Source organism: Pan troglodytes, chromosome 20, assembly GCF_028858775.2.
Source record: "Pan troglodytes isolate AG18354 chromosome 20, NHGRI_mPanTro3-v2.0_pri, whole genome shotgun sequence".
In the NCBI taxonomy this organism is placed as follows: domain Eukaryota; kingdom Metazoa; phylum Chordata; class Mammalia; order Primates; family Hominidae; genus Pan; species Pan troglodytes.
Window position 1 is genome coordinate 51,161,568 of NC_072418.2, and position 12,051 is coordinate 51,173,618.

Here is a 12,051-nt window from a genome sequence, read left to right on the forward strand (position 1 = left end):
TTTGTTTGTTTGTTTTTGTTTTTGAGACAGAGTCTTGCTCTGTCGCCCAGGCTGAAGTGCAGTGGCATGATCTCGGCTCACTACAACCTTTGCCTCACAGGTTCAAGTGATTCTCCTGCCTCAGCCTCCTGAGTAGCTGGGACTACAGTTGCACGCCACCAATCCCAGCTAATTTTTGTATTTTTAGTAGAGATGAGGGTTCACCATGTTGGCCAGGCTGGTCTCGAACTCTTGACTTCAAGTGATCTGTCCACCTTGGCTTCCCGAAGTACTGGGATTACAGGCTTAAGAAACCGTGCCCAGTCTTATGATGGCCATTTCTTATGCCATGCTTACTATGTTGCATTTTTTTTTTGTAAGGAACTCCCTGTATTTTATTTATCTCCATACCAGCAATGTTTATGCAAGGTCCTGCAACAACCAAGAGTGTATCTTGCCTGAAGGACAACTGAGCTTCCGGGAACTGTCTGGCTGGTGTTAACAGAGATAGAAAATCATTTAGGTAGATAGATAGGGTGAAGAGATTCCCCAGCAAAAAAATTTCCTTCTAACAAGAAGTAGCTCAGAAATTGCTCCCTTTCTACCCTCAGGCAGTTCAAAGAAATCACTTCTCTCCTAACGAAGAGCAGCCTGGAAGATAAGGCTATAAAACATAGATAAGCTCTGGGCACAGTGGCTCACACCTGTAATCTCCAGTAAAAATACAAAAATGTAATACATAATATAAGATATCATATTTCTTTTATTTTTTTAATTTTATGTTTTTGTTTTTGAGATGGAGTCCAACTCTGTTGCCCAGGGTGGAGTGCAGTGGCACAATCTCAGCTCACTGCAATCTCCAGCTCCCGGGTTCAAGTGATTCTCCTGCCTCAGCCTCCTGAGTAGCTGGGATTACAGGCGCACACCACCATGCCCAGCTCATTCTTTGTGTATTTTTTAGTAGAGAAGGGGTTTCACCATGTTGGTCAGGCTGGTCTCGAACTCTTGACTCATGATCTGCCTGCCTTGGCCTCCCAAAGTGCTGGGATTACAGATGTGAGCTACTGAGCCCAGCCAAGATATTATATTTCTTCATTCAAACACCTTAAAAAATACTTGTTAAGTGACTTAGCTAGGCAAGATGTCAGGCCTGCAGGGAACCATAACAGAGAAGTGGAAACTTCAATTCAGATAACTAAATGTACAGTTTAAATCACAATATAAGTGCCCCAAATGCTAAAATGTTACCACTGCTTGTGTTAAGGTCTTAGAAATATGTAATTTTGTTAAGACTGTTTTCTTGTATTTTCAATTTTTAAAAACTTTGTATTTGTGATTAATGAAAAAAATTGCATTTTGCTAAAATTCTTCTATTTGTTTCAAAAGTACAAAATATTCTGAAATCTGCTGTGTTAGATTTGAATTCTACCAACCGTGGGTATTATTTCCAGATGAGCAGAATTAGACACAATATAACGGGCACCAAAGTTCAGGGGTTCCACTGGGGGTGAAGTCTGTAGACGCACACCACAGAAGCGATCTTCCTCATCATCTATCATCTGAGGAAGAAGGGGGAGAAACATTAGAAAGCACACAAAAAAGGAAATAAGCACAAATAGGGCATAAAAAGTTTTCTATATATTGTATTAAGTAGCACGTAGGATATGATTCAGTTGATGCAAAGATTGAGATGATAGGGCCGGCACGTTGGCTCATGCCTGTAATCCCAGCACTTTGGGAGGCCGAGACAGGTGGGTCACCTAAGGTCAGGAGTTCGAGACCAGCCTGGCCAACATGGTAAAGCCCCATCTCTTCTAAAAATACAAAAATGAGCTGGGCATGGTGACGCACGTCTGTAATCCCAACTACTTGGGAGGCTGAGGTAGGAGAATCGCTTCAACCCAGGAGGCAGAGGTTGCAGTGAGCTGAGATCTCGCCACTGCACTCCAGCCTAGGTGGCAGAGCGAGACTGCATTTCAAAAAAAAAAATGGAGATGATTGATTGATAGATTATATTTTAATTAATAAAATATGCAAATAATTTATTGTGCCATAATTTTCACAGTAGACACACCCATGTAGCCAAGACCAGAAGGACACACAGAGATAAATAGGCAGATAGATGGTAGAGTGATAAACCAGATAGACAGATGTAAATATGCCTCTATGCAAAAAAGATATATTATTAACATTTTGCTGACGGACATCTCAGAGCCAAAGGATTTCTTGTGAATGGTAAACTTATCATAAATTATTGTATAGTTTGATTTTATTTTTACACTGTGGAGAGTTTGGCCAGGGGACTTATAAAACCCAAGGACAAAGAGCCTTTCTTTTGGTGCCTCAGCCGAGGACTGGTAGCTTGGCTGTGTCTGTGAACAAGCTTATGATGGGCGAGAGTAGAGATGTTACTTCTCTCCGTCACAGGGCTGCTGTGAGATGCTCGGCCACCTGAGTACCAGTGAGCAGATACAGAAGAATGAGGTCCCCTCTGAGAGAACCAGCAGCCGGAACAGAAAGTGAGACCTCAGAACTATCTGAGCAGCCACCAAAGATATAGAATGGAATTCAATCAATAAGAAAACCTTTCAGAAGACTCAGGTGCAACTCAATGGAGACTTTATGGAATTAACGAGCAAGAATTTAAACTAAAAGCAATGACAGTAGGTGGTATTATTAGTCCAGCTGTTAGTCACCCTTGGGGTAATGACTGGGAGAGGGTTCAAGGGGGCCTCAGGGAAGTTGGTGATGTTCTGTATCTTGCTCTGGGTGCTGGATACATGGGCGTGTTCACTGTGAAAATTATGGAGCAATATATTATGTGCATATTATATTAATTTAAAAATATCAATGATATCGATGAAGAAAGGATGGGCAAAGCTGAAACCTAAACTGGGCCTGGAAGATCAAATAAAAGAAAAAAATTCAAGTTGTATTGAGGAAAGGGATGAATTCATGATGGGAATTAAGCAGAGAAGGGATGTGGAGACTATCCGGGAGGCATCACACATATGCCTATAAAGAGAACCAACTCCAGAAGGATAAAAAGAAACTGACAGAGGAAAGACATGATGTATCATGCCATCTCTGATGAATGATTATTTTAAATGAACAGATATATTCAATGTAAATTATAACAACAGACTGGAAGTATAAGAACCAAACACATCAGTATAACATTGGCAGGTTTATCATTATGGACCAATTTCTGCAGAGGTTGAGAGACATACTGCTATACTTGTTTTCAAAGAATGGAACAGCATTCTTTATTTTTTAGAGTTCTTACTATCCACATATATATTTCTCCTATAGGATGAACATTCCATGTAATATCATACGTTGTCATGTTTTTCACTATTTCTTCACTGATGCATCCCCATCCCCTAAAATAGTACCTGGAATATACAAGGCACACAATAAATATTTGTTGAATAGATGTATTAGTCCATTCATATGCTGCTATAAAGGACTGCCCAAGAATGAGTAATTCATAAATGAACGAAGTTGAATTGACTCACAGTTCCACGTGACTGGGGAGGCCTCACAATCATGATAGAAGGCAAAGGAGGAGCAAAGTCATGTCTTACATAGCAGCAGGCAAGAGAGAGCCTGTGCAGGAAACTCCCCTTTATAAAACCATCAGATCTCATGAGACTTACTTGCTATCACGAGAACAACACAGGAGAAACCTGTCCCATATTCAATCACCTCCCACAACATGTGGGAATTATGGGAGCTACAATTCAAAATGAGATTTGGGTGGGGACACAGCATTATAATAATGGAAGTATGAAAAATCAGGGTGTTATGACATCCCCAAAGGAACATAGTAATTCTCTACCAATGGATCCTAACCAAAATGAAATTTTCAAAGTGCCAGATAAATAATTCAAAAGACTGAGCTTAAAGAATCTCAATAAGAGATGCAAGATAAATCTGAAAACTAATACAAAAAAAAAATCTGAAAATTAATTCAGGATGTGAGCTAGAGATTTACCAAGGAGACAGATACCTTAAAAAACTTAACATCTAGAGGGAGTTTCCAAGATGGCCAAAAAGGAACAGCTCCAGTCTGCAGCTCCCAGTGTAAGCAATGCAGAAGACAGCTGATTTCTGCATTTCCAACTGAGGTACCGGGTTCCTCTCACTGGGAATTGTCAGACAGTGGGTGCAGCCCACAGAGCAGGGTGGGGCATTGCCTCACGTGGGAAGCGCAAGAGGTCGGGGAATTCCCTTTCCTAGCAAAGGGAAGCCGTGACAGACGGTACCTGGAAAATCAGGACACTCCCACCCTAATACTGTGCTTTTCCAACAGCCTTAGCAAATGGCACACCAGGAGATAATATCCCACGCCTGGCTCGGAGGGTCCCACGCCCATGGAGCCTCAATCACTGCTGGCACAGCAGTCTGAGATCAAACTGCAAGGTGGCAGCAAGGCTGGGGGAGGGGCATCCGCCATTGCTGAGGCTTGAGTAGGTAAACAAAGCGGCCTACAAGCTGGAACTGGGTAGAGCCCACCACAGCTCAAGGAGGCCTGCCTGCCTCTGTAGATTCCACCTCGGGGGCAGGACATAGCTGAACAAAAGGCAGCAGAAACTTCCGCAGAGTTAAACGTCCCTGTCTGACAGCTTTGAAGAGAGTAGTGCTTCTCCCAGCATGGTGTGTGAGATCTGAGAGCAGACAGACTGCCGCCTCAAGTGGGTCCCTGACCCCTGAGTAGCCTGACTCAGAGACATCTCCCAGTAGGGGCTGACTGACACATCATACAGCCAAGTGCCCCTCTGAGATGAAGCTTCCAGAGGAAGGTCAGGCAGCAACATTGGCCGTTCTGCAATATTTGCTGTTCTGCAGCCTCCGCTGGTGATACCCAGGCAAACAGGGTCTGAAGTGGACCTCCAGCAAACTCCAACAGACCTGCAGCTGAGGGTCCTGACTGTTAGAAGAGAAACTAACAAACAGAAAGGACATCCACACCAAAACCCCATCTGTACATCACCATCATCAAAGACCAAAGGTAGATAAAACCACAAACATGGGGAGAAACCAGAGTACAAAAGCTGAAAATTCTAAAAATCAGAGCGCCTCTTCTTCTCCAAAGGAATGTAGCTCCTCGCCGGCAATGGAACAAAGCTGGACGGAGAATGACTTTGACAAGTTGAGAGAAGAAGGCTTCAGACAATCGGTAATAACAAACTTCTCCGAGCTAAAGAAGGATGTTCGAACCCATCGCAAAAAAGCTAAAAACCTTGAAAAAAGATTAGACGAATGGCTAACTACAATAAACATTGTAGAGAAGTCCTTAAATGACCTGATGGAGCTGAAAACCATGGCACGAGAACTATGTGACGGGTACACAGCTGATTTGATCAAGTGGAAGAAAGGGTATCAGTGAATGAAGATCAAATTAATGAAATGAAGCAAGAAGAAAAGTTTAGAGAAAAAATAGTAAAAAGAAACGAACAAAGCCTCCAAGAAATACGGGACTATGTGAAAAGACCAAATCTATGTCGATTGGTGTACCTGAAAGTGACGGGGAGAATGGAACCAAGTTGGAAAACACTCTTCAGGATATTATCCAGGAGAACTTCCCCAACCTAGCAAGGCAGGCCAACTTTCAAATTCAGGAAATACAGAGAATGCCACAAAGATACTCCTCAAGAAGAGCAACCCCAAGACACATAATTGTCAGATTCACCAAGGTTGAAATGAAGGAAAAAATGTTAAAGGCAGCCAGAGAGAAAGGTCGGGTTACCCATCAGACCAACAGCAGATCTCTCGGCAGAAACCCTACAAGCCAGAAGAGAGTGGAGGCCAATATTCAACATTCTTAAAGAAAAGAATTTTCAACCCAGAATTTCATATCCAGCCAAACTAAGCTTTATAAGTGAAGGAGAAATAAACTCCTTTACAGACAAGCAAATGCTGAGAGATTTTGTCACCACCAGGCCTGCCTTACAAGAGCTCCTGAAGGAAGCACTAAACATGGAAAGGAACAACCAGTACCAGCCACTGCAAAAACATGCCAAATTGTAAAGACCATCGATGCTAGGAAGAAACTGCATCAACTAACGGGCAAAATAACCAGCTAACATCATAATGACAGGATCAAATTCACACATAACAATATTAACTTTAAATGTAAATGGGCTAAATGCTCCAATTAAAAGACACAGACTAGCAAATTGGATAGAGAGTCAAGACTCATCAGTGTGCTGTATTCAGGAGACCCATCTCACATGCAGAGGCACACACAGGCTCAAAATAAACGGATGGAGGAAGATCTACCAAGCAAATGGAAAACAAAAAAAAAGCAGGGGTTGCAATCCTAGCCTCTGATAAAACAGACTTTAAACCAACAAAGATCAAAACAGACAAAGAAGGCCATTACATAAGTTAAAGGGATCAATTCAACAAGAAGAGCTAACTATCCTAAATATATATGCACCCAATACAGGAGCACCCAGATTCATAAAAGGAGTCCTGAGAGACCTACAAAGAGACTTAGACTCCCACACAATAATAATGGGAGACTTTAACACCCCACTGTCAACATTAGACAGATCAATGAGACAGAAGGTTAACAAGGATATCCAGGACTTGAACTCAGCTCCGCACCAAGCAGACCTAACAGACATCTTCAGAACTCTCCACCCCAAATCAACAGAATATACATTCTTCTCAGCACCACATCACACTTATTCCAAAATTGACCACATAGTTGGAAGTAAAGCAGTCCTCAGCAAATGTAAAAGAACAGAAATTATAACAAGCTGTCTCTCAGACCACAGGGCAATCAAACTAGAATTCAGGATTAAGAAACTCACTCAAAATCGCTCAACTACATGGAAACTGAACAACCTGCTCCTGAATGACTACTGGGTACATAACGAAATGAAGGTAGAAATAAAGATGTTCTTTGAAACCAATGAGAACAAAGACACAACACACCAGAATCTCTGGGACACATTTAAAGCAGTGTGTAGAGGGAAATTTATAGCACTAAATGCCCTCAAGAGAAAGCAGGAAAGATCTAAAATTGACACACTATCATCACAATTAAAAGAACTAGAGAAGCAAGAGCAAACAAATTCAAAAGCCAGCAGAAGGCAAGAAATAACTAAGATCAGAGCAGAACTGAAGGCGATAGAGACACAAAAAAGAAAGCCCTTCAAAAAATCAATGAATCCAGGAGCTGGTTTTTTGAAAAGATCAACAAAATTGATAGATCGCTAGCAGGACTAATAAAAAAGAAAAGACAGAAAAATAAAACAGACGCAATAAAAAACGATAAAGAGGATATCACCACCAATACCACAGAAATACAAACTACAATCAGAGAATATTACAAACACCTCTACACAAATAAACTAGAAAATCTAGAAGAAATGGATAAATTCCTGGACACATACACACTCCCAAGACTAAACCAGGAAGAATTTGAATCCTGGAATAGACCAATAACAGGTTCTGAAATTGAGGCAATAATTAATAACCTACCAACCTAAAAAAAGTCCAGAATCAGATGAATTCACAGCCGAATTCTACCAGAGGTACAAAAAGGAGCTGGTACCAGTCCTTCTGAAACTATTCCAATCAATAGAAAAAGAGGGAATCCTCCCTAATTCATTTTATGAGGCCAACATCATCCTGATACCAAAGTCTGGCAGAGACACAACAAAAAAAGAGAATTTTAGACCAATATCCCTGATGAACATAGATGCAAAAATCCTCAATAAAATACTGGCAAACCAAATCCAGCAGCACATCAAAAAGCTTATCCACCAAGATCAAGTTGGCTTCATCCCTGGGATGCAAGGCTGGCCCAACATATGCAAATCAATAAACGTAATCCATCACATAAACAGAACCAAAGACAAAAACCACATGATTATCTCAATAGATGCAGAAAAGGCCTTCGACAAAATTCAACAGCGCTTCATGCTAAAAACTCTCAATAAACGAGGTATTGATGGGACGTATCTAAAAATAATAAGAGCTATTTATGACAAACCCACAGCCAATATCATACTGAATGGGCAAAAACTGGAAGCATTCCCTTTGAAAACTGGCACAAGACAGGTATGCCCTCTCTCACCACTCCTATTCAACACAGTGTTAGAAGTTCTGGCCAGGGCAGTAAGGCAAGAGAAAGAAATATAGGGTATTCAATTAGGAAAAGAGGAAGTCAAATTGTCCCTGTTTGCAGATGACATGACTGTATATTTAGAAAACCCCATCATCTCAGTCCAAAATCTCCTTAAGCTGATAAGCAACTTCAGCAAAGTCTCAGGATACAAAATCAATGTGCAAAAATCACAAGCATTTCTATACACCAATAACAGACAAACAGAGAGCCAAATCATGAGTGAACTCCCATTCACAATTGCTTCAAAGAGAATAAAATACCTAGGAATCCAACTTGCAATGGATGTGAAGGACCTCTTCAAGGAGAACCAAACCACTGCTCAACGAAATAAAAGAGGACACAAACAAATGGAAGAACATTCCATGCTCATGGATAGGAAGAATCAATATCGTGAAAACGTCTGTAGTGCCCAAGGCAATTTATAGATTCAATGCCACCCCCATCAAACTACCAATGACTTTCTTCACAGAATTGGAAAAAAACTACTTTAAAGTTCATATGGAACCAAAAAAGAGCCCACATTGCCAAGACAATCCTAAGCCAAAAGAACAAAGCTGGAGTCATCACACTACCTGAGTTCAAACTATACTACAAGCCTACAGTAACCAAAACAGCATGGTACTGGTACCAAAACAGAGATACAGACCAATGGAACAGAACAGAGGCCTCGGAAATAACACCACATATCTACAACCATCTGATCTTTGACAAACCTGACAAAAACGAGAAATGAGGAAAGGATTCCCTATTTAATAAATGGTGCTGGGAAAACTGGCTAGCCATATGTAGAAAGCTAAAACTGGATCCCTTCCCTACACCTTATACAAAAAATTAATTCAAGATGGATTTAAGACTTAAATGTTAGACCTAAAACCATAAAAACCCTAGAAGAAAACCTAGGCAATACCATTCAGGACATAGGCATGGGCAAAGTCTTCATGACTAAAACACCAAAAGCAATGGCAGCGAAAGCCAAAATTGACAAATGGGATCTAATTAAACTAAAGAGCTTCTGCACAGCAAAAGAAACTACCATCAGAGTGAACAGGCAACCTACAAAATGGGAGACAATTTTTACAATCTCCCCATCTGACAAAGGGCTAATATCCAGAATCTACAAAGAACTCAAACAAATTTACAAGGAAAAAATCAAACAACCACATCAAAAAGTGGGCAAAGGATATGAACAGATACTTTTCAAAAGAAGACATTTATGCAGCCAACAGACACATGAAAAAATGCTTATCATCACTGGCCATCGAGAAATGCAAATCAAAACCACAATGAGATACCATCTCATGCCAGTTAGAATGGTGATCATTAAAAAGTCAGGAAACAACAGGTGCTGGAGAGGATGTGGAGAAATTGGAATGCCTTTACACTGTTGGTAGGACTCTAAGCTAGTTCAACCACTGTGGAAGTCAGTGTGGTGATTCCTCAAGGATCTAGAACTAGAAATACCATTTGACCCAGCCATCCCATTACTGGGATGGATTATAAATCATGCTGCTATAAAGACACATGCACACATATGTTTATTGTGGCACTATTCACAATAGCAAAGACTTGGAACCAACCCAAATGTCCATCAATGATAGACTGGATTAAGAAAATGTGGCACATATACACCATGGAATACTATGCAGCCATGAAAAAGGATGAGTTCATGTCCTTTGTAGGGACATGGATGAAGCTGGAAATCATCATTCTGAGCAAACTATGGGAAGGACAGAAAACCAAACACCGTATGTTCTCACCCATAGGTGGGAATTGAACAATGAGAACACTTGGACACAGGGTGGGGAACATCACACACCGGGGCCTGTCATGGGGTGGAGGGATGGGGGAGGGATAGCATTAGGAGATATACCTAATGTAAATGACGAGTTAACGAGTGCAGCACACCAACATGGCACATGTATACATATGTAACAAACCTGCACATTATGCACATGTACCCTAGAACTTAAAGTATAATAATAATAAAAAAATTAACATCTAGAAATGAAAGGTTCATTGAAAAAATTACAAAATACAGTGAAAAGCTTTAATCATAGACTAGACCAAGCAGAGGAGAGAACCTGAAGACAAGTCTTTTTAATTAACCCAGTCAGACTAAAATAAAATAATAAATAAAAAAGAATTATAGGACTACATAAAGCAATGAAACTTATGAATCATCAGTGTTTCCAAGGGAGAAGAAAAAGCAAAAAATTGAGAATCTAAGAAAATAACTGGCAAAAATTTTCCTAGCCTAGCAAGATATTTAAAGATCTGAATACAGGAGGCCCAAATGATCACCAGCAAAATACACTGCAACATGAACTTCACCGTGATGTTGAGTCATCAGACTGTCGAACACCAAGCGAAGGGAAATTCTGAAAATCAGCAAGAGAAAACCATCTAGTCACCTAGAAAGGAAACTCCATTAGATTAACAGTAGACCTCTCAGCAGGAAACTTACGAGCTAGAAGAGAATGCAGTTTTATTTTCTAACTGCTTTAAAAAACACTGCCAACCACAGACACCACCACGCCTGGCTAATTTTTGTATTTTTAGTAGAGATGGGGGTTTCACCATGTTGGCCAGGCTGGTCTCGAACTCCTGATCTTAGGTGATCCTCCCTCCTCGGCCTCCCAAAGTGCTGGGATTACAGGCAAAAGCTATCGCACACAGCCAATTTTCTCTTGTATTTAAAGTACCCAGAGTTACCATCTTAAATACAGCCAGGCAAGCGCCTGCCTCTTGTTATTGGGATGCAAAGGTGTTAGGTGCCAGGACAGTAAAGTTTAATGAAATCTTCCTGGCATAATCTTCACACCAAGGCTGGAGGCACAGAAGCAGCATCTTATTCAGAAACACAGCAGCTATGGAGCTGCAGAAAGCAGAACATCTGCTTCATCCCTAACCTAAGAGGGTGTGGGACCATCAGCCTTTTGTAAATGCACTACAGGGAGATGCCACTGAATGGAAGGAGTTACCCCAGAGATGTGAGCGAGTGTGAGAGTGTCATTCAGATATTATCCAGCTAAAACTTGGTGAGAGAGGCCGGGCCCGGTGGATCGTGCCTGTAAACTCAGCATTTTGGGAGGCTGAGGCAGGAGGATCACTTAAGGTCAGGAGTTCAAGACCAGCCTGGCCAAAATAGCGAAACCTATCCTGACTTAAAATACAAAAAAATTAGCTAGGCGTCGTTGTGTTTGCCTGTAATCCCAGCTACTCAGGAGGCTGAGACAGGAGAATCGCTTGAACCCAGGAGGCGGAGGGTGTAGTGAGCTGAGATTGTGCCACTGTACTGCAGCCTGGGTGACAGAGCAAGACCCTGTCTCAGAAATAAAATAAAATAAAATGTGGTGAGAGAATCTCTGCATATTATTTCTTCTGCCCATATCCTCCCTGAGAGCCAGAAAAGGAAGTTCCCTTCTCAGTAGCCCTGAATTTCTACGGGGATTGTTGCATGTGGCTCAACATTTAACACCTATAGATGACCCTCAGGGAGAGTGATCCATGCTGCTGTCCGTGAAAACTGTGCCTTGCCCTTTCTGTTCCACTGGAGGGGCCAAGGGGATAACCTGGAAATATAATCGTCATCTTCTCTGGTCTCCTAAATCACTCAGCTTACCTTCGTTAGCAAGGCGTCGCTGGGGACAAGGTACAAGTGGAACTTAATATCTTCGGGGTGCGGGTGGTAATAGATCAATGTGTTGGAAGTGATGGGGATAGAGAGGCGAGTCCCACTGGCGATCCGCAGCAGGATGCCCATCAGAGAGAAGCTGGGCTTTTCCAGAACGGCATAGAAAGGCTCCACCCGGGCTGGATGCTCCAGGACCATCCCTTCATCCTTAAAATGGGCAACGAGGAACCAGGAGACGTCCACCTCACCTGCTGCAGGAGAACCACAACAGCAGTGAGACAGCACACACCCC

General features: G+C 41.7%; 1 protein-coding gene across 20 annotated transcripts in view; it reads right to left on the reverse strand.

The window, feature by feature from the left end:
* Positions 1-12,051, reverse strand: part of CARD8 (caspase recruitment domain family member 8) — a 52,095-nt gene that overhangs the window by 14,989 nt on the left and 25,055 nt on the right. For 13 of the 20 annotated variants that reach the window (XR_010153915.1, XM_009435966.5, XM_063802018.1 and 10 more), the window contains 2 exons: positions 11,748-12,010; positions 1,413-1,538 (listed from right to left, as the gene is read on the reverse strand). Coding sequence is in view for 19 of the 20 variants with exons in the window: in XM_009435966.5 (XP_009434241.3) it covers positions 1,413-1,538; positions 11,748-12,010 (389 nt within the window). In the remaining variant the exon portion in view is untranslated. The remainder of the gene's footprint in view (positions 1-1,412; positions 1,539-11,747; positions 12,011-12,051) is intronic. The other 7 variants (XM_063802020.1, XM_063802013.1, XM_063802010.1 and 4 more) reach the window with 2 other exon arrangements.